The sequence below is a fragment of the Castor canadensis genome, chromosome 8 (genome assembly GCF_047511655.1).
Source record: "Castor canadensis chromosome 8, mCasCan1.hap1v2, whole genome shotgun sequence".
Taxonomy (NCBI): Eukaryota; Metazoa; Chordata; class Mammalia; order Rodentia; family Castoridae; genus Castor; species Castor canadensis.
In genome coordinates, this window is record NC_133393.1 from 48,758,756 (window position 1) to 48,781,194 (window position 22,439).

Consider the following 22,439-nt stretch of genomic DNA (forward strand, 5'->3'; position numbering starts at 1 on the left):
TATTTCCCCTTTTATTAGTATGGAATGTCCTTCTTTGTCTCGTTTGATCAATGTAGGTTTGAAGTCTACTTTGTCAGAGATAAGTATTGCTACTCCTGTCTGTTTTCGGGGGCCATTGGCTTGGTAAATCTTCTTCCATCCTTTCATCCTAAGCATATGCTTATTTCTGTCGGTGAGATGAGTCTCCTGTAAGCACCAAATTGTTGGATCTTCTTTTTTAATCCATTTTGTCAAACGGTGTCTTTTGATGGTTGAATTAAGTCCATTAACATTAAGTGTTAGTACTGATAGGTATGTGGTGATTCCTGCCATTTAGTTATCTTAGTTGTTTGAAGGTTTGATTGTGTGTACCTAACTTGATGTTACTCTCTACTGTCTTGCTTTTTCTTATCCTGTGGTTTGGTGCTGCCTGCCTTTTCATGGTTAAGTTGGGTGTCACTTTCTGTGTGCAGGATCCCTTGCAGAATCTTTTGTAATGGTGGCTTTGTGGTCACATATTGTTTTAGTTTCTGCTTATCATGGAAGACTTTTATTGCTCCATCTATTTTGAATGATAGCTTTGCTGGGTAGAGTATCCTGGGGTTGAAGTTATTTTCATTCAGTGCCCGGAAGATCTCACCCCACGCTCTTCTTGCTTTTAATGTTTCTGTTGAGAAGTCTGCTGTGATTTTGATGGGTTTACCTTTGTATGTTACTTGTTTTTTCTCTCTTGCAGCCTTCAATATTCTTTCCTTAGTTTCTGAACTTGTTGTTTTAATGATGATATGTCGTGGAGTAGTTCTATTTTGATCTGGTCTGTTTGGTGTCCTGGAGGCCTCTTGCATTTGTATGGGAATATCTTTCTCTAGATTTGGGAAATTTTCCGTTATTATTTTGTTGAATATATTATGCATTCCCTTCGCTTGCACCTCTTCTCCTTCTTCGATGCCCATGATTCTCAAGTTTGGTCTTTTGATGGAGTCGGTGAGTTCTTGCATTTTCTTTTCACAGGTCTTGAGTTGTTTAATTAATAGTTCTTCGGTTTTTCCTTTAATTACCATTTCATCTTCAAGTTCTGAGATTCTGTCTTCTGTTTGTTCTATTCTGCTGGATTGGCCTTCCGTTTTGTTTTGCAGTTCTGTTTCGTTCTTTTTTCTGAGGTTTTCCATATCCTGGCAGTTTCTTCTTTATTGTTGTCTATTTTTGTCCTGAGTTCATTTATCCATTTATTCATTGTGTTCTCTCTTTCACTTTGGTGTTTATACAGTGCTTCTATGGTTTCCTTTATTTCTTCTTTTGCTTTTTCAAATTCTCTATTTTTATTGTCTTGGAATTTCTTGAGTGTCTCCTGTACATTTTGGTTGACCCTATCCAGTATCATCTCTATAAAATTCTCATTGAGTACTTGTAGTATGTCTTCTTTTAAATTATTCTTGTAGGCTTCATTGGGTCCTTTGGCATAGTTTATCTTCATTTTGTTGGAGTCTGGCTCTGAGTTTCTGTTCTCTTCATTCCCCTCTGGTTCCTGTACTAATTTTTTGCTGTGGGGAAACTGGTTTCCTTGTTTTTTCTGTCTTCCTGTCATTGTCCTTGGTGTTGTTACTGTCCCTGTACTGTGTGTAATTAAGTATTTTCTAGCTTGTAATAATAACAATGGTAATATTGAGAATGGAAGAGTGAGCTGAGATGGAAAGCAAGAAGTTAAAGAAAAGGGGAAAACAAATATACAGACAAGAGGGAGAAAGCAGAACAAGGTATCAGACAAGAGAGTTTTAAAGGTATAAACAGGGAGTGTTAGTGTACTAATCGACAGTAAGCTGAACAGACAATAGAGTGACAGAGAGAGGATTGAAAATCAAAGATAAAAAAAATAAAAAATAAGTATATGAAAGTAATATCTATTTATAAAAATGAATTAAAATAAAATGGAAAATAGAAAATTAAAAAAAAAACAAAAAAACAAAAAAACAAAAAACTTCCAAGTTTATATGCCATGCAATTTCAGTCTTAATAATTTGGATGTCCGTCTCAATCTCCAGTCCTGGAGTTGGTGCCTCAGATGTTGTTCTGTAGTTGTCTCATCAAAGGGGATGCATAAAGTAGAACAAAACTACACTCACACACACACAGAAGATAAAAAAAAAAAAAGCCCCACCAAGTGCCCCCAGTTCAAATGCAATACAGTTTCAGTAAGTTTTTCGGCTTGCAGGTGTAATTCGGTTGTTCTCTCATCAAAGGTAGGGAGAAAAAGAAAAAAAAGCGTCTGGAGGCAGTTCTGAGAGTGGTATCTGCAACTGTGTCTTGCCTGCCTGCTGCTCTCAGCCTGTAGCTGGCGGCGTTATTTATGCAGATCTCTGGGGTGAGCTAGCACTCACCTGGTCCCACAGGCTTTGTTTGCTCAGAGTTCTCCTGTGTGGCGGCCTCTGCCACAGGCTTTCCCCTTTCCAAGCACTGGGAAAGGTGACACTGCCCCGTGTTGTCAGGCCTGCGTGTTTATTTACAGCTCACGTGGGAAGTGGGTCTTCCCTCCTCTCACAAGCGTCCCCGCTCCTCCTGGTTGCTGGGCGCGCGCCCCGCTCCCGCCAGAGCCTCTTCCGGCCCGCCCGGCTCGTTTATTTACAGTCCCAGGAAGGATTCCCTTCCCCCAATCTTCAGCGCTCAGGGCGCCCCACCCTCTTTCCAGCGTGTCTTAACTGTTCTTATTGTTTAGTACTCAGTTTCTCTTTTTTTCCCGGGTGGAGGTCAGTCTGTCCAGGGGGCTATGCTGCTCTGGCCCAGGCTTGTCTTTGGTACCGCGAAGCTCACCTGGTCCGCGTCTTCCCACGCCGTATGGGCGCCGGCCACTGGTGGCCCCGGGGGCCCTCCTCGTTTCTCCGTTTAACGTGAAGTGGAGATTCTCTGCGCAGGCTGGAGATGTGGAGGAGTCAAAGTTATGCCTTTTCTCGGTGATTATGCCTGCAAAGTGTGTCTCCAGCGTCTCTCCAAGATTTCACTATGGGAGGGTCGCTTTCTGCTTCCTACCTCTAGCCGACATCTTGGAATTCTTTGGCTAACACATTTTGGCCCCTTAGGTTTGCAAAAACTTTTTACCATGTACTTTTCTCTTCTGGGTCACTAATGTGGCTGCCCTAAGCAATGTTATTGTAGCTCAGTCTTGCCATGTGAGGGGAAAGAGTGTTAAGGAATCACAAGCTTACTGCCTTCTCATAAGCAGACAGAATACATGTCACCCACATATACCCACACCTCTGTATCTCGACAGTCTCCTCCAAAACCACCCGGGAGGATGTGAGCACTGAATCTCAATTCTTTCATTTTGAAGACAGCTGCATCGTGGCCCCCACATGTCTACTGGCCAGCATTCTCATAGCTGTGCCCCATGAGCTCAAGCACTGCAATGGGCTGAGAGCCCGGCAGCTCCAGAGATGGTCAAAGAGTGTTCTCCCATGTATCTACCATGCTACATCTCCCTCTCTGCCATTTGTTAAATGAGGGTCCAGATGACAGACCCAAAGTGTGTGTGTGTGTGTGTGTGTGTGGGGTCGTGGGGAGGTGGGCTGTAGTCTCCAAGGGAATCCTGGCCAGCTGAGTTTTGGGTGGGAATCAGCCTCTGAGTGACCACTTGGTTTTGTTTAAGCACATTCAGTGATGGGACCTGCTCCCTCATACTTAAACCCCTTGCATAGAAAGCTTTCTCTGGAGATGAAAGCAATCTTCTATCCTTTCACTCTTGCTGGTCCTTGTTCTGGCTCTGAAGCAACAAGAAGACAGACCTGTCTCTTTAACACTAAACAAAACATGCAAAATCCAGCACTATGGTGTAATGAGGACACAGAAAACTAAGGATGGCTGGACCAAGTTAATAAGGACAAAGAATCTTTGTGACTCTTAAAGAGGTGAGGAGACCCTTCTAACTCCTTCTTTGTCCAAGTTCTCTGGGGCTTCCGGATGGTAGACCCTGGGAATCCCCAGGGATAACAGTTACAAAACTCCTCAGGATCCTAAGGGCCTTCTCTGAGGAAGCATGAGTTGGTGCTGACAGCACACAGTGGCTTGAGAAGAGGGTTCCACCCTCCACAGCAGGTTCTACTAAGAAACAGACAAACCTGAGACCAAACATAAAACATCATCCACTTAGTCAAAGGACTTACTTTGTGCTATTGAGAAGATGCGTTTTATGAACCAATTATTCATTTAAAACAGAGTGGAGGACATCAGGGGAGTCAACCTTGGGATCTAAAGCAAGGAAACCAGCGGTACAAGTCATATGGGATGTGTGTAGACTTTCCAGGCTCGCAGCAGCTTCATGGTGGGGATGGAAGGCCTTTGTTCCCAGGCTCTGACCCTTGGACCCAGAGTCTCAGTGCAGCATTACCTGTATGGAGGACATTTTGTCCATGGGACTGGGGGAGGGTCCACCTGACTCTCAGGCACTCAGATCGTTTTTGACTTTCCGACCCTTTTTCTGCTCTCAGGCACAGGGGAGCTCCTATTTCCAGCATAAAATTAGCATAGAGATGAAACCATTTCAGGGAAATTAAAGTGAATTGACACAGGAGACATTAAGTTTTCCATTTCTAAAATGAAAAAGTTTGTCTTTTTTTCCCAGAACCCCAAAGCTGCCACTTAATTTGTGTTCAGATTGTTTCCACGGCCAAGCTGCCAAGAGTAGGGGGCACAGGGGGACTTGGAGGAGCTGGGGGTGCTGAGGAGGCCTGGGGGCTGGGGAGGGTTGAGAAGGATGATGGGGGCTGAAAGGAGCAGAGGAGGGGAGAGAGGGGATAAGGGGAGCAAAAATGGATAAGGAGGACTGAGAGAAAGTTGAAGGGAGCTGAGGAGGTCTGCAGGGGGCTAAAGAGGGTGTTGAGGAGAGCGGAGAGAAGCTGAGGGGGACTGAGGAGGGCTGAAGAGGGCTGAGGAGGGTTGGAAGGGCAGATGAGGGCTCAAGAGGGTTGCAGAGAGCTGAGAGAGGCTGGGTTGAGGGATTTGCCAGGGGCTGATGGGCACTGAGGAGGCCGTGGTGGACACTAAGGAGGGTTAAAGAGGATGGAGGGTGGTGAAGAGGATGGCAGCTATTGGTTATGCACATAGTCATCTATGGAGGGCCCACTGACAGGCTACTGAGTAGCATCGGGACAGTCCATCCTCTGCACCTCCAGGAAACATGCCAATATAGTCTGGGGGCAAACAGCCTTGGAGAAATCATTCCTAGAGATTCCTGGGCAGGACCGGGGCCAACTCAGCTCTATGTCTCAAACCACTTCAAAGACATCTTCGTGTTCTTTTGCCAGAACTTCACCTCATCATCCCTCTTGCCTCTGGAAAGAAGCTTCTAAGTGGCTGGGCTGGGAGGAATGACAAATTTGCCTCACGCCTGCACCATCCCTTCTTCCACACCAACTTCTGTCTTTTTTAGGTTTTCTCACATGCCTCCTCTCTGCTCTTTTAAGCGTTAGGGTTCTCCCCACCTCTTCTTCAGTGGCTTTCTTTTGATCTCAGGGAAAACATCCTCTGAGTCATTAGTGATATCAGACTCTACAGAAGGCCATCTGCTGGGGCCCAAAGGCAGGCCCTCTCCAGTGCCCATGCTGGGCTCTCTAATCAAGGGAGCATAGGGTGGCTTTGAGTAATGCTGAATCTTCACAGCAAAAGAGTCCATCCAAACAGACTATAAGAAGAATGTGTGTTTTGAAAGTTCAGTCACCTGATTCTGTTAAATGGTTTAAAACAGCTGAAACACGAAGTGTTTTCAGCATCTGTGCCAAGCTGGTGAAGACACTACCTACATCAAAGAGGTGTTCTAGGCCCAGGAGGATTTTTTTTTTTTGATAAGTAAAAAGAGTTTAATAGGAATTACTCACAGAGTGGTCAACAATTTTGCATTACCCCAAAGTTGCCTGCTCTATGTAAGCCTACAATAGAATTAATGCAAAACTGCACGTAGAGCCCCAACCTCATGTTAAAGTGGCAGAGGTGACTACAGTCTCCAATAACCCAGGCAAACAAAACCAGACTCTGGGAAATTTGTATGTTTATGTGCACTCCATCTTTCTCTTATCAGGGATTGTGATGGTGTCAGTAAACATTGTCTGACCAGAGGAAGAATGGATTTATTTTGCTGTACTCTGGCACATGGAAGAGTTAAAATGGCAGCTTGCTGCAAGACAGAGTTACTCTGGCTAGGATTTAGAGGACTACCTGCACTAAAAATACTGAGATCTGGAATCTTTAAAAGGTGATTAGGCCATGGGGATTTGTTTTTAATGCAAAGGAATAGATACTGGTTATAACGTACGTGGCAGATGATATATAAACTTTCACATACTATAGTCTTATTATTGTGTACCCTATTAATTAAAACTAGGTATGAAATAATCTACTAGAATTGTATGTGACTGAAACAAAGAGTTTCCTACATGGAACTGTCAACAAGTGGCAGCAATACAGGATAACAGTCTTTGGAAGCACCACCACTGTATCTAAGCTGATGTAAATTTAGGACTTAAGTACTTTTTTATGCACCAGGCACTGTTCAAGAGCTTGATGTAAATCAACTCATTTAATCCTTATTTTCATCATATGAGATGAGAAGTATTATATCTATTTTATAGAGAAGAAAACTGGGGTAAAAAGAAGTATAAACTTCTTAGCATCAGAAAGGGCCAGCCAGTGGCACCCCAACATTGAAACCAAATCTAGCCAGTGTGACCCAAGAATCTTCCCTCTGATCCCTACACACATCAATTGTGTGTACTGTGCTAGCTTCTTACTGAAGGGCCTGAGAAATGACTACTTAGCACCCTTTTCTTAGATAATTAGTTTTGGTAACTGAAGAATTACATCTCCACACATCTGAACTAGCTATTCCTGAGTTAGTTCCAATGGAGAAAGCCAGCAGTAGGTGCAGTGTGGGTAAGCAATGCTCCTTGCAGGCTGCAGTCTAGACAAGGGCAGGGAGAGCGAGGTGCTTTCCAAATGTGAGGGCCAGGTAGAGCTTTGGGAGTGGGCAGTATGGTGACCCCTGCCACGCTGCTGTTTGAGTGGGTTTAACACAGCACGGGGTATTATGAGAATGATTGTCAGATTTCATAAACTAAACTTTGCTCTTCACAGGGAAGTCCTTGCAAAGCTAAAGTAATAATACACATACAGAACAGCAATAAGAATGCTGTTTAACAGTGATGCATTGCAAAGATGAGGAAAGCATAACAAATAAAAAGTAAATCCATAATAAAAGAGCTGGCAGAGATGAAAAGACAAATGAAAAACCAACTTTGTAAAGTAAAACAATGTTAGAAGTCAAAAAAAATTGACCAGTGGCCTAGATCTATGTCAAAGATATGTTTGAGAAGAAGATTTAAGCAAACTAGCAAAAATGATGTTTCCATTTCTTTTTCATTCAGGGTAAGACATCATTGTGTCCAGTTGAATACACTGACTCCTCAAGAAGTTAGGTTAGTTCAATATGAACTTTCCTAGTGAAGGAAGGTTGATGACATGAAGCAGAACCACCGGGGACCATGGAAGGATTTGTGCCAAAACAGGTCAAGCTGTAGGTAGGTCCACCCCTTATTTCCCGCACCCACCTCCAATGGCCTGCTTCTCTGCTCAGCCCACTTCTCCATTTTCTCTCACAAATGATTTCAGACATTCTTCAAGAGACCCCAATCACCCCAGCCTCCCTTCATTCATTACTTCACAGAGAAAATAGAAACTACCAGATGGGAGCTCCATTACCTGCTAGCTACCAAACTGAGAGACCTGCAGCATCAGCACCAATCCAGTTGTCAGTCCTTCCTTCCGAGTGCCACCATTCACCTTCTTCAGCTTTGGATCGAAAGCTGTCTTGCCTTCTCAGGAACACTGCATTACAGTGTACTCCTTCCCTATATAGTCAACCTCTTCTAATTTTCTGGACTTTCCCACTTTTCTTTTTTTGAGGCAAGGTCTTGCTATATAACCTAGGCTGGCTCTGAACTCATGATCCTCCTGCCATAGCCTTCCAAGTGCTGGAATTATAGGCATATGCCACCATGCCTGGCTCCTTCCACCTACTTAAACACACTGAAGTTTATTATATTTTTATGAAACTTCTCTGGATCCAGCTATCCACTTCAACTATGACTTTGTCTCTCTCTCCTCTCAAGTTGACTCTATTCATTATTTCCATTTCTTCTCCTTCTACTTTTTTCCTCAACCCACTCTAACCTTGCTTCTATCCTCAAGAATGATCATTTACCACCAGTCACCAGTTACACTCATGTTGCTAAGCACAATGACTCTCTGTTCATCATTTCATCAGTCTTTAGGTAGTTTTTGATATGCTAGCTACTCTGACCATCTTGAAGTCTACCTTCCCCTGGCTTCCATCACTTACAGTCTTAACTCTTTCTCACTTTCCTGGCTTTCCCATGTTCAATTTAGTTTTATTATCTGCCACTAAATGCTCAGGTTCCTCAAGACTCACCAAAGGCCTCACTCTTCTCATACACTTTCCTGTCATTATTCTCCATGTCTTCAGCTGCAGACACATTCCGAATGAAGATTGCCAAGAAGTTTATATACTACACGTCAGGTCTCCTGTAAGTTCCACATGATTTCAAACTACCTGTGTGACATGTTTACCTCAGGATCTCCACTAAACCTCAAGGTCAATGTGCTCAAACACAAATCTTACTCAGTTGTGTCCTTTTTATCAGTGAATTGCAGTTCTACCAGCCAGATACTTGGTGTCATCCCTCAAATTCAACCAAGTGGCAAGTTCTGAAATTTTAGGTTTTATTTACCTTAAACTTTATTAACTTAGCTCCATCCCCGCAACACAACCTTAGTGTGAGCCACTATCATCTTCTCCATCTCTGAAGTGACTCCTCTTGGTACTGCAGCCCCACTTTCCCCTCTAAATCTCTACAGAGTAGTCAATCATCATTTTGAAAATCAAATCTGATCATGTCACATTCTGCTATTGCCTGAATAAGTTGCTCCTAAGGCCCATGTGCTAAAGGCTTGATTGCCAGTGTGTGGTGCTGTTGGGAGGCAGGGCCTAGTGGAAGTAAGTAGGTAAATGGGGTTGTTCCCTTGAAGAGGATTGTGTGTCTCTGGGCTCTTCCTCTCTCTTTGGTTCTCATGAATGAGTAGCTTCCTCTGCAACATGCTCCTGCATGTGCTTCTGAGTTTACCAGTCTCAAAAACAACATGGCCAAGTTACCATGGAACGAAATCTTTGAGATTGTGAGCAAAAAACCTCCCTTTTCTCCTTTAAGTTGATTATCTCAGGTATCTTGGTACAGTGACAGAATGCTGACTATACACATATCTTGTTTCAAATTGGGGATTCCTATTGTCTGCATAAAATGAAAGATCCTTACCTAGCCTGAGAGGCCCAAAATAGTCTGATTTTACCCATCTCTTCAGCCTTAGAGCTGGGTTTACTCTTCCTCCAGGCCTCTAATGAATCAAGTTTCTTCTCGCCAGAGAGCCCTGCTTAGGCTGTTCCTCAGTGTTGAATGCTCTGCTCTCTCCTACCTCATACTCAACCTTGAATCCACTGTTCCCTGTTCTCGAAGTATCATGGTGACAGCATTTTTCCCAACTGTCATTTCATATTTGTATGTGTTACTTGATTAAATTTGGTTTCTCCCTCTGGTATAGACTATCAGGACTTAGGGAACATCAACCATGTCTGTCATCACTTTCCATTCTATCTGCAGCACCTGGCACCCTGTAGACACTCAGCTGAATAAACAAATGGATGAAGGGAGCAACCAGATTGTGCACTGGGCTGGCATTCTCTTTGTGCTCCATTCTTGGGCACACAACACACCAGCAGGACTGCTTTCAGAAGTGACACAATCTCCAAGGTCAGAGGGAGGAAGTAAACAAGGGAGGGGAGAGGAAAGTAGCAAAGTAGGATTTTAGGTGCATGTTAGAGTTCACTCTATTGGCTAACACAAAATACCTGTGAAAACCTCAAGAGGATTCAGCAGGAATTAAACTGTCTTCTATGTGCCCTGCCATATTTATATCACAGTTCCTCTAACACATCTCTGTACCTCATTCTTTATGTGCCTGTCTCCTTCAAGTAGACTACAAATTACTAGACGCCCACCTAGTATGTAGCTGCATACATAAGTGACTACAGCATCCAGCATTGCTTAGGGACTCATAAGTGTTTTTGATGAATGACTCATAGATAGAAACATAAATGAATGGATAAATGGAAAGACAGGCATCAAAAACTGGAGTGGTTTACTTTATAACTCTGTGGATGGACAAGCTGACGCAGTATCCTCTGAGTCTTTACATCATCCCAGCAGAGGGGCATGAGCAATGGTCTGGGAACTGGAACACAGTTTTCTAATCATCTACTCACTTGATGGTCATCTCACTCAACTGTGAGTTCCTCCAGGGATGGCAGGGCCAAGTATTTGTTCTAGTGTAGAGAAAACATGAGTTCTCTTCTCTTCCTCAGTCAGCTACCAAATGAATCAAAGTCTAATTCCAGCTCTTGAATTGACTAGTTGGGTTAGTAGTGGTTGGAAAAGTCTTCTCTCTCTTGACTTAAAATGGGACAGTAGGACTGGACAGTGTCAAAGGTTTTCTCTTAGCTCTCACATTTGATGAATCCATAATTAACCACCTGAATAAGCAGGGAAAAGCTGGGGACAGCTAACGCCTAAACAACTGCACTAATCACAATGGACTGTGTATGACTCTAAAAAATCCTCCATATTTTTAACCACTTCAGGAATTGTTAGTAAGGATCATGGTAAAGAAACAACTAACCCATTATGGATACTGCATAGAAGTCTCTTAATATATTACAAAGTGCTATAGGCAGCAATTATGAAACCCAGGAGTGAAGAAACATCAGTGTTGGGTAGCTGGCAGCAAAGAAGACAGTAATTCAACATCTGAAGTTGGACATAAGCATATATAAAATATTTTTATGATCAGAGTCAACAGAAAGGATGATTAAACAATTTGAAGTGAATTTTAAATTATCTAATACTTGGTTTTATCTGGGGGGGCAAATGCTTAATTTTTCAGAAAATTTACTTCCTCAAAACTTTCTGTGACAGAAATCCAGCCATATATTTTGCTAACAATCTACCTCATTTTGGAAAAACTCAGTGCTTTTTGGTACTGGGATTTGAACTCAGGGCCTCGCAAATACTAGGCAAGCATTCTACCATTTGGGCTATACCTCCACCAAAACACAGATCTTCAAATGGAAAATTTTTGGTAGCTTCCCTTCAGAATATATAATGCAAATGCCATTATGGCTGTGGCAACATAATGCTGTGCAATATACATTTCTTAAAGAAGCAAGGGTACAAGTAGATAGGTACTGTAGGTAATGTAGTTAGGGTACCTGATATGTACTAGAGTATATACTAGTTAGTATATATTAAAGATGGTCTGAGACCCCAGAAGGACACATGGGAACAGTACAATGGTCACCCAAATGTTATTATGGGCTTACTACTAGGGATGACAACCTTTGAAAGATGTGCTAATGCTTCCCATCTCTGCCAAGTAACAAAAACAATTAACAACAGTAACAACCACCAATATATATTGAGTCATTATTTTGTGCCAGGCACTGTTCTAAGTGCTTTTGATAGATCTTATTTTTATTCTTCACAACAACTAAGAGGAAGTCATTATTTATTATTGTCCTTCATTTCACAGAGGTGGAAACCGAAGGTAAATAACTTGTCCATGGCAACATGACAGGAAAGTAGTGGACCGAAGCCTTGAACCTCAGCTGTCTGCCTCTGTGCCCACACTGAATCACAGCTCAGTATGGTTTTGACCATCAATTTTTGGATAAGGTTCTTTCCTCCCTTTCAAGAACTTTAATGCAATCCAGGCTCATGTAAGTAAACATGTGTAAACCTCAATACAGTACTGATCAGCCAAGGCCCTTGAAGCCAGCGCCTTACTTAGCAAGGACAGAGGAAGCTAGAATGGGCCTCCAGGACCAGTTTCAGAGTCATCACCTTCCCACATCACAATGGTGTCAGCTCCAGGTCCCGGATCAAGTGGATGTCAGTAATCTTGGACAGAAAGGCAAACAATTAAATGATTTCCTGAATAGGATTTTCCATGTCACGTCCTAGTCTAGGCTTGATTGGGCAATATGATCAACACCACAAAGTGGAAGAGATGGCTTCATTGCATTAAGCAATCCTTAATTTTGGTTTATCCAGAGGGATTTAAGCTTGAGGGCCCTCATTTAGATAAAGGCTTTCCTCTTAAAAGATAGAGGGATTAGTCTTCAAAGCTGTGAGGAAACTCATAGCTGAATAATCATTAAGGGTATTTCCTATTTTTTAATACACACCCTACAAAAAGAAGAGAAAGGGATAACATCTGAAAAGAATTCTCAAGGCTTTTTCATTTTATCATTTTGTACATTATGCACATTATATGCATATACATACACATATACATATGCACATATACCAAACACATTTTTTTGAGACATGTCCCCTCTGTGTAGCTCAGGCTGGTTTGAAACTCACAATCCTCCTGCCTCTGACTCCCATGTACTGGGATTATAGATGTACCATAACACCTGGCCACACAGACACAATGTACATATATATGCATTATGTATGCCAAATTTAGTACCTGGAAAATATCTAATATTACAGTGTCCATCAAAAGACAATTATGTAACACTGCTGGGACAACTATAATACACATGGTATGGTTGATCATCACAGGTTTTTCATTTTCATTGGGACATCCCACATGAATTTTTAAAACAGCTCTATTTGAGAATAAGGTTAAGGAGAAACATGCTACTGGTCCAGGGTTGGTTTTAAAATGTCATTGCTCTGGGATGTGGGCAAGCATTAGAATGTAAAAAAATGAAAAGTGAACTGTGTATGAAAGCTCAAGCACCTTATTTACTCTTATCTACAAACATCTCTCACAGGTGAGGCCACCTGACTGTGATTGTGTGGCAGATGGGAGATAAGCGAGTTGTACAGAGATGATGTGTGTGAGAGAGGGCCCAAGGTGTCCACAGGGAAGAGCAGTGATGTCACGGTACAAATGAGAGCTCCTGAGTAGGGGATGTGGAAAGCACAAGTCCATAACCACAGGACTATTCTCTTCCTCATACTTTGTTTTATTTGGAGGCAAAAGGATAATTTCCAAGAAAAATAGAGATACTGGTTTTCCTAGAATGTTAATGACTCCTAGGGTTATATCCAATACACTTGAAATTCAAGTCCAGTTTTCAGAGATAATTCACAACCATTGCGAAGACAACTTAATCATTTCCAACCCATTTTAAAGTAGTAACAGAAATTTTCTAAAATTTCTTAATTTATGACAGGCTAAGTAAGTTAAACATTTTGGAAATCTGGCCCATAAATACCTAGGGACAAAGATGAGGAAGAGAAATAATAACTGAATTATAAAAATGTTAGTTAGTTCCTGTGGAAACAAAAGAATGGTCCCTAAAGATACCTATATCTGAATTCCTGAAACCAATGAGTAGATTTTCTTACATGACAAAAGGGACTTTGCAATCTTTTTAAGTTTAAGGATCTTAAAATGGGGAAATGTGGGCTATTTGAGTGGGTACGATATAATAACAAGAGTCCTTATTTATAAGAGGGAGGCAGGAAGGTCAGAGTCAGGGGAGACGATGTGATGCCAGGAACAGGGGTTGGAGTGACACGAGGAAGGGGCCATAAGCCAAGGTGGGTAGGTGGCATCTAACTACCATAGAAGAACCAGGCTTCTCTCATAGCCTCCAAAAGGAACGAAATCCTGTCACATGCTAACCACAGCCCAGCGATCTGAGCACCACAGCGAAAAAATATTAACAAATCTGTGTTGTTTTAAGCCACTAAGTTTGAGGTGATTTGTGACAATGCCCAAGGGAAACTAACAAAGATATCCACTGTAGTGAAAGGTGGAATCCTGGACACAAAAATAAATGAAAAAAATGAATAAAGTTGAAAAGGATTATTATTCAAGCATTAAGGAAAGAGAGTTCAGATCGCATTTTGGGAGCTCATGGTCTTCTGGGTTTAAACAAAGACAAAATTTGGCTAGAAAGACACAGTGAGAGAAAAAGCATAAAACTAAACAGTGACACTTCCCAAAAGGACAGATGCCAAAATGGACCCACTGACTGCTTTCTGGCATAGGGAAGTTGGAAGCTTCTGACACACTGTGGGATAGGAATATGTAAACGCCTCTCACAGTCTGACAATGCCTGCACGTCCACCCCTGCAGAGCTCCAGGTCTTGAGTGTTAGGATGATCCTTACAAAACATTCAGCTAATCCTAAGGGGCAAGGCAGAATCTTCATTCTCAGGGCAACTAACAAAGCCTGAGCTCTTACTCACACAGGATGGTTCAGTCTGATTTTCTTTTCAGGATAAATATTTTAAACATTAACTAACTCCAGGAACATACCAAAAATTTGGATTTCTCTGAAATTGTTATTGGCTAGCACTAGAACAGAGTGATTGGGGAGAATCAGCTGACCCAGTGATCTGCCAGAAGTCATGTGGATGTGGCAGGTAAGGTGGTCAAGGTAAAGAGGTCACGACCCATCAAGGTACATCATTGGCTTCTAACATAGCTGGGCTTCCAGTCCTGACTTTCTCAGTAGGACTGCACCTGCTCTCCTCCCTAAGGCCTGAGGGCCTTGGATTCTATGCCAAAGGGTCTGGGAAAGAGCTTCTCAATCACCAGTGATGTCATGAATGCTGCAGAGAAACCAGTGATACTGTGCCTACACCAGCACCTAACCAGTTGAACCCTTAGACCACCAAGAACTACCCAGCCTTGCTGAAGGTTAGTGCCATATGTGATTAAGCAGAAGATGTCTGCATGGTCATGGAAAGCGAGGTAAAGTCAGAGCAAAGGAGATGTAGCTTGTCCTTTTTCCACATTGTTTTCTGGGCAGTGAAGACAGAACTTACTGTTTTGTTCATTGATACATCCCCAGCGTAGATTCCTGACACATCATAGGCACACACGAATATTGAACAGGAAAGCAAACAAATGAAAGGAGACTGGAGATGTATCTATTTTATGAATACAACAGTGCAAATCCCTAGGACTCAATTCATTTCTGTCTATTTCTGACCCCTAAAATGAGATCTCTCCCTCTCTGAGCCCCCAGGAGGGGCCCACTTATAGTTCTCACATGGAATTCTTGTCAGACTTGTGTTGCTGTCACTTAGTTATTATGACTATCCTCTCCAAAATATATCGTACAAGGGTAAGGATTGGAGTCTGTCATTTCATCCCACTTGGCAAAGCTTTCCATGTAATAGGTGCTCAATAAATCAGTGGATTTGAATCAGTAAAGCATTTTTTTCTCTAATATTTTTGGAGTAGTAGAGTTTATATAAGAAGATAACTTGCATTATTGAGTGGAAGATTATAGTATATCAATATATTCTTTTTAAAAAATCAAACTCGCAATTACTCTGTTAATAGGAAGAATTATAGGTTAGCCATCCTTAATTAAAAAATCCAAAATGCTGCCAAATAAAAAACTTTGTGAGCACCAAGATTTAGCCACAAGTGGAAAATTCTACACCTGATCTCATGGAATGAGTTATAGTCAAAACACAAGCAAACTAAAAATATTGTATAAAATTACCTTCAGGCTTCGGGTACAAGAGGTAAATGAAACATAAGTGATTTTTTTGTTTAGATTTGGTTCCATCCCTAAGACATCTCATTATGCTTGCAAATATTTCAAAATCCAAAACACCTCTGGTCCCAAGCATTTTGGATAAGAAATACTCAACCTATGTTGTGAAATAATAAAAGATACTTCAATAAAAGGATCCAGGTTCATTAATAGTTGAGGTTCTGAAAGAAATGAGAAACATTTTTAAATCAATTTCTCAATACATGAACCTTTGATGTTAACATAGATGCATAGGTATACATTTGACTAGATTTACTAATTAATAGGCCTTCCTTGTCTTTGAAGTAAGAAGAGATAAAAATAAAATTGCATATTGCATTCAGCAAGTGGCATATGGTATGCTTTATAAATACGCACACTTTGTCTCTTCTTTCTCTTTTACATACATAAACCCCAAACTCTGCCTTTCAAGGTACTGGCTTCTTGCTGTAGTTGAGGTGTTAAACAGGTCCCTTTGAGATACTGGACTGTATGTGGGGAGTTTGTCGATCCACCAAATGCTGGATCCTCAGAATGTGACCAGACACCTTCACTGCCCCTTCCCATCACTGCTGAGGTGCCCAAACACACTGGCAACACCCTAAACCTGGCCTCTGGCTATGTCTCAATCAGATACCCATGAAGGCCCATGGATGCTAATGAGCACTCTTCAAAGGTTCTTGCAAACGTATTTCCCCACTTCTCTTCCTTTTCTTTCAGTGGACTTTTTGAGAAGTGAGGGTCAGTCAATGCAGTCTCACCTGTCTTTAATTCCTGTGCAGAATATGAACTTGTCCTTGAAAGAAAAAGGAAGGAGGAAAACTAACACTGAGTTCCCAGAAATATAAAACAGATTTATTTTATTTTATAACATTACTGCAAGGTATTTATTCCTAATATTTACTTTTCATTTTTTTATCAAAGTTGTATTTATACATATTAGAAGGGTCAAATAATTCTAAGAACTTATTCTAAAAGACAGTAGCCCATCCCCTCTCCTGCCGGTCAGTTCCCCAAAGGCAGCTTGTTTGTAATCCTTCTAGTAGATTCTTTTAGTAGGTATTACATCTTTATAGGAGATACATTTATTGCTCCTTCTTGTTTTGGTTTTTTTCATTTTAGGTATTTACAGTCATGCTTTGCTTAACAATGGGATGCTTTCTGTGTAACATGTCATTCAGTGATTTTGTTGTGTGAACAAGTTACAAAACTCAAGACAGCTATGACATCACTAGGCAGCGTAACCTTATAGGACCCCCATCTTACATCACTGGCTGAGCTATTATGTGTCTTTCGATGGTATATATTTTTTCTGCATTGTAGAAGAAAGGTACTCAGCTCTTTGACACTTACCATCCAGAGCACCTGTCCCATCTTCCCAGTATAGATGTGTTGGACTTTTGTCAGATCACCATTCATATTGTTTTGTGTTGAGTTCACAGCTGAGCCACATGGCAGATAGAATTGCTTTCCCTTTTCTATGCAGGCCTTTGTTCCCCAGCTGTAATCACTGCCTTGCTGTGTCATTGCTTTGCTTCCCCTATTGGTAGAGGGGCGGGCATGGTCATGGAGTTATAACTGTGGACTGCCTGCGTTTACATCTCCATTTTGCCACTTACCTTAGCTATATCATTCTGGGTAAATGATTAAGCAATGAGCATATCAATACCTTCATTTGTAAAAGAGGGATAATGATTGCCTATCCAATAGGGATAGAAACAGGATTTTATTGTACATGACATACAGTGAACACTCAGTAAGTATAAGTGGTGAGGACTGTCACTCAGTATTCAATTATTCTATTCTCTCAAGTCTCACTGGTGCCTTCCGATCTGCTTTGTCTATACAGAGGACTGGGCACCTGTTGCTTTGGGGTCACTCTGCCTTTCTCTTCTGTTGGATCTCCTACCTCAGAGACCTTACCCTGGCTTACTTCTTATTAAATACCCCTTTATTTTCTCCAGGGGAGAAATCTTCAGATTTCTATCAAGATGAAGGCTTTGGTTCTTGGGCTAAGTGGTCCTTTTACTACCCAGGATTGAGGAAAAAATCTGACATTTCAGGTTTTGCTGACATTTTCAGCTGATAGGAATTTTGGGATGGCTGGAGTGGGGCAAGGGTACAGGTTAAGCTGGGCTGCTTCTTGGCTTTTCCCACTGCCAATTCGAGTTTCAGCTTTCTGGGGACTGCTTAAAGTGGCTACCACTTCTCCATCCAAATTTTGTTGCTGATGTCACCCCACACTTTCACTTAGTCCTTAATTAATTTATGCTAGAAAAAAAAAACACCTTCACTGAAGGCAACTGAGGTTAATGCTTGCATTCAATCTGCCATCTTTAATCAACAGTCCATTAACCTTACTTCTCACAGGTAAGGAAACTGAGGTGCCAGGAGAGCCGAAGTAATTTGTTGAAGTTCACAAAACCTGGTCCTAAAGCCCAACACTTTCTGTTAGAGCACACTACCTCTCCAGGGTCTCTTCCAGCAGGAGACATCTGTTAGAGATGGGTCTCACTTTGAAATCAGTGCCAGGGTAAATATCATCAACCTTCAAGACATGGGCGACATCTTTCAGACTACTTGGCTACCTCACCCCATTCTCTACCTTTCCTGAATGTCCCATTACTTTTGTTTCAGAGATTCTATCCAAACCCAGGCTCAGTTTCTTGACTTTACTTTGAAAGAGCTTCCAACAGTGAAAGGAATGGGTGCAAGAGAGGAGCATTTTCTCTTGCTTGCCCAATAATATGGCTGTTAACTGAAACCATCCCCAATGATCAAAGTACTTGTGGGAAATCTAAGAAACCCTTTCTTAGAAAGTCAATAGAAGGGATACATTTTAGGCCTCACTCACCAACAGCCATTGCCTTCAACTCATGAGTAGCCTAGACTGTCCCTGCCTACCCTGTCCTGTGGCTCCCCATCAGGAGTGACTTATTGAGGAGAGCCTAGAAAATAAGATCACAGGGGCAGGAGTTCAAATCCTAGCTTTGTCACTTACTACTTCTGTGGAGTTTGGACAGGTTACTTAAGCTCTGTATGCCTTGGTTTGCTTCTGTATTAGATGATAATAGCTAAGACATTCCCTTTACAGAGTTGTCATCTATCTGAATGAACATTAGCGTACTATCAGGCTGATGCCAGGCAGAGCAAAGAGCAGAGGTGTCCTGTATGGTGTAACGGGGACTGGACCCAGCAGCCAACACATAGCTCCTGGCTCTACATGCAACCTCTTGGGCCTCTAGAAGCTGGCTTTAAAGTTCCAGGGTTGTTCCCAACCTCTCATCTTCCAAACAACGCATACTGTGGATAGATACTTTGGTTATGTAAAAGTTTAAAACAGGGAGACGATGTGAGCTACTTTAAGGATACCGGAGATAAATGATCTATTTATATTTTTATGGTGAAGACATAAATAGAAAAAAACACAGCACCCAAAGAAATGTTCCTTAAAATATATGTACAGCATGAATGAGAGAAATGCATAGAACAAACAGATGCTGACTAGATACCTTTTCACATCAGCCATAACTCTGCAAGACCCATTAATTCAAGGAGATTTACCAAGAGTCATTGTAATTACAAAAATGAACCTCTGAAAAACTGAGGTTTGGGGTGTTTTGGTGATCCACAGACACTATAAATATACAGGGCAATGTTGTTTAATATAGTATTTGATTATTGAATAGCTATTTACTAAGTGTCTACCAGGTGCCAGGTGTTGTCTGTGCTTGTGATAGAGCATAAGCAGTGGAGGCAAAATTCTGGTCTCCACAGAGTGTTTGCTAGTAAATGAGATGGACACTAAATATGGTCACACATAATGTTTTGCTATAACTAAAAATTTGAATAAAGAAATTTAAGCAGAGTGTGGTAGACCATGCCTGCAGTGTCAACTCAGGTTGTTACTGAGAGGAAGGAGAATCTTGAGTTTGAGGCTAGTCTGGGCTACATGGTGAGACCCTGTCTCAGAAAAAAAATTTAAAAATAGTGAACTTGAATAATACAATACTTCATGTACACATGGGTAAAAAGAAAAACTAGGCTTTGGATTTGAATTCTTTGAAGAATAGAGAGAAAGAAGGAAAAAAAGGAGAGGGCAAAAAAGAATAAATCACCAGAAAGGAGGTAAAGGAGCTCTGGGATTCAGAAAATCAGACATCTATCTTAGCCCCAGGGTCCAAATCCTTCAACCTGCAGTGAATGGACCCAGAGCCATAGGCAGAACAAGGCTACCTCTGGGAACCTCACAGGATACAGTCTCAGCACACAGCACCCAGATAAGGAAAGAAACCAGCTATCCAAAGGGAATTAGATGGTATGAGGGACTGGAAGCTTGAACAGATACAGACAACAGAAGACATAGACTTGGAGGACCTTGTATTCTTCCTAGCAAGTGGAAGCAGGGATGGGAGGCTCCACTTAGGATGCTGGTCCTGTCTCTGACATTCGTACATTGCCAAAGAGTCTGGTTGGCTGTTAAGTGATGTCGGGTTATAGTTTTTAGCTTGGGGAATTCACTTCCATTAGGCACATAAGACTTTCTCGAAGAGAACTTCTCTGAAATTTTCCTGAATCTCTTAGATTATGTATAAATCAAACAGTAGTATATTTGCTTACAATAAGAAACACGGTTGTTACTGAGATCAGAAGGCAGTGAGCCTCATACTTCGTGTATATTAATTCATTCAGTTCTCATAGCAATCTGAATGCAGTAGAATATATCATTGCCTCCATGTTGTGGATCAGGATATGGAGGCACAAAGAGATTGAAACGTTGGTAATCTGGCAGCAGGTTCCATGGCTTAACCTTCAGGTTACATGCTCACTGTTGGAACTGAAAATGGGGAGAATCTAGAAGGTTGTTTGGGTCACTGAGTGTGTGGTGTCATTCACTGATTATTCTGTGGGAGTTAAAGCACATGTTTGTGCTTCACCTGGATCTAATCCTTGTCCTTCCTCCACTTGACCCTTTGATGACACATACCACTATTTTGAACCTGTCTTTGTTCTGCTGAATTCAAAGTGTGATGCTGCTAAATAAAAGACAAGCTCCTCTCACTTTCTGAATGAAGAAAGCAGTGCTTTGGGAGAGTCTGACAGTGCAAGTTATATATTCTCTGTGATGACATAGAAAACATAAGGGATTATTCACCAGCACTTTTGGATAACACTAGTCAAGACATATGCTGGAAAGGTATCTTCTAGGTCTAGGCTGGTAAATATGTGTGCCTTTCTACTTTTCCTAGCTTATAATGTTAATTTCCTTTATTTTGGTGGTACTGGGGTTTGAACTCAGGGCTTCTAGCTTGCAAGGCAGGCTCTCGACCACTTGAGCCACTCTGCCTGTCCTTTTGTTGAGTTGGGTATTTTTGAGATGGGGTCTCGAGAACTATTTACCTAGGGTGGCTTCGGAAAGAGATTCTCCTGATCACTGCCTCTGGCATAGCTAGGATTATAGATGCGAGCCATCAGTGTCAGACTAATTTCTATTTTAATAAAACATGGCTGATTATGTTAAACTCTAGTTTTAATCCCATGTCTTCCTTCTCATTTTCTCAATCTAGTTTTTAACCAATGCAGTTGACTAATACATTTTGATCATCTGCTATGTACCAAACACCATGCTAAGAGGACAGATTTGAATGAGACATAGATCCCTACCAGGAAGGGAGGGAAGGAAGGAAGAAGCAGGAAAAGGGTGAAAGTCAGTCTCCTATTTGGAAAGGGAAGAAAGTGAAGAACTTCCCTGGCAAAAGAGTAGTTAGCAATAGTGGACAATTCTGCCTTTACCAACTGTGGGTGAAGAATGCAGCAAACAAATAAAACCAAAGATACATCTGGGCCACCATTCAGAGTCAGGCCAAATGACAAGCAAATGAGATATGGAGGTGCTCCTGTCACTTCCCTAGTTTCTCTCTGATGAAAATATTTACAAGGAACTCTGTCATAGTACACAATTTCCACTTAAAACCCTCTTGGACATTCTTTTTTTTTTTCAAACCTCTTCTCTTTTTTTGGAGTAGGATTACTGACTGATGTTCAAGGTCGTGAGACACAGACCCCAGACTGGTCATGCTGGAGTGGGCCATGAGATCCCCTCACTGAACAGGTTAGGTCACAGGGCTGATCAGCAGCATAGCTACTGCAGCCTGGATGTGGTAAACCTCTTTAATAAAGTCCTTATTGCAGTCTTATAGCCTGGATGTTAGGGGGAGCATTAGATGTACTCTCCTAACAGTGAGAAGCCATAGATATGGATGTCACTTAAAAGTTCTGATTAAGGATACATGACCCCCTTCCCAGGAAACCATTCCATTTTTATACTGCATCTCCCTCTACTCCTTCTCTGGCCTCTTACTTCTAGCTTCTTATACTATTGGAAAACTCATCTGCCATTCAGCCAAAGCACAAGACTTACATGGAAAAATATCAGCTTCTTCCTGAAAACAGGGTGCCCTGACATCATCCTCATCCCCCTCTGTTTAACTGTGAGTGAAAACTTGTCAAAATGCCTCACTCTGAATGGAGTGTGAGATGATCAATCACTACATGGCACTAAAAATGGTAGAACTGAGAAGTCTTTCTGAAAGGCATGGCTTATTTATCCTGCAGCCTCCAGAAATATGAGGCCTGTGCAATCAATTGCAATAGTTCATCCATGCCAATCTTCTGAAGCACCAGGTCAACTGAACGCAGTGACAGTGTCAGACAACATGTTGGTCAAGACAAAAGTAAGATTCAAGTGCACCAAAACCACCACTTCTCAGGCAGGCCC

The 22,439-nt window shown here is 41.7% G+C and overlaps 1 protein-coding gene across 11 annotated transcripts in view; it reads right to left on the reverse strand.

Moving 5' to 3' along the window:
- Window positions 1-22,439, reverse strand: part of Fars2 (phenylalanyl-tRNA synthetase 2, mitochondrial) — a 509,857-nt gene that overhangs the window by 130,307 nt on the left and 357,111 nt on the right. The window contains exons 7-8 of one of the 11 annotated variants that reach the window (XM_074082963.1): window positions 16,423-16,457; window positions 941-15,843 (exon numbers count right to left, since the gene is read on the reverse strand). The exons of 9 other annotated variants lie outside the window; for them this stretch is intronic. In XM_074082963.1, coding sequence (XP_073939064.1) covers window positions 15,710-15,843; window positions 16,423-16,457 — 169 coding nt within the window. In that variant the 3' untranslated portion in view covers window positions 941-15,709. Of the gene's footprint in view, window positions 1-940; window positions 16,458-22,439 lie in introns of those variants that run through there. One more of the 11 variants, XM_074082962.1, reaches the window with a different exon arrangement.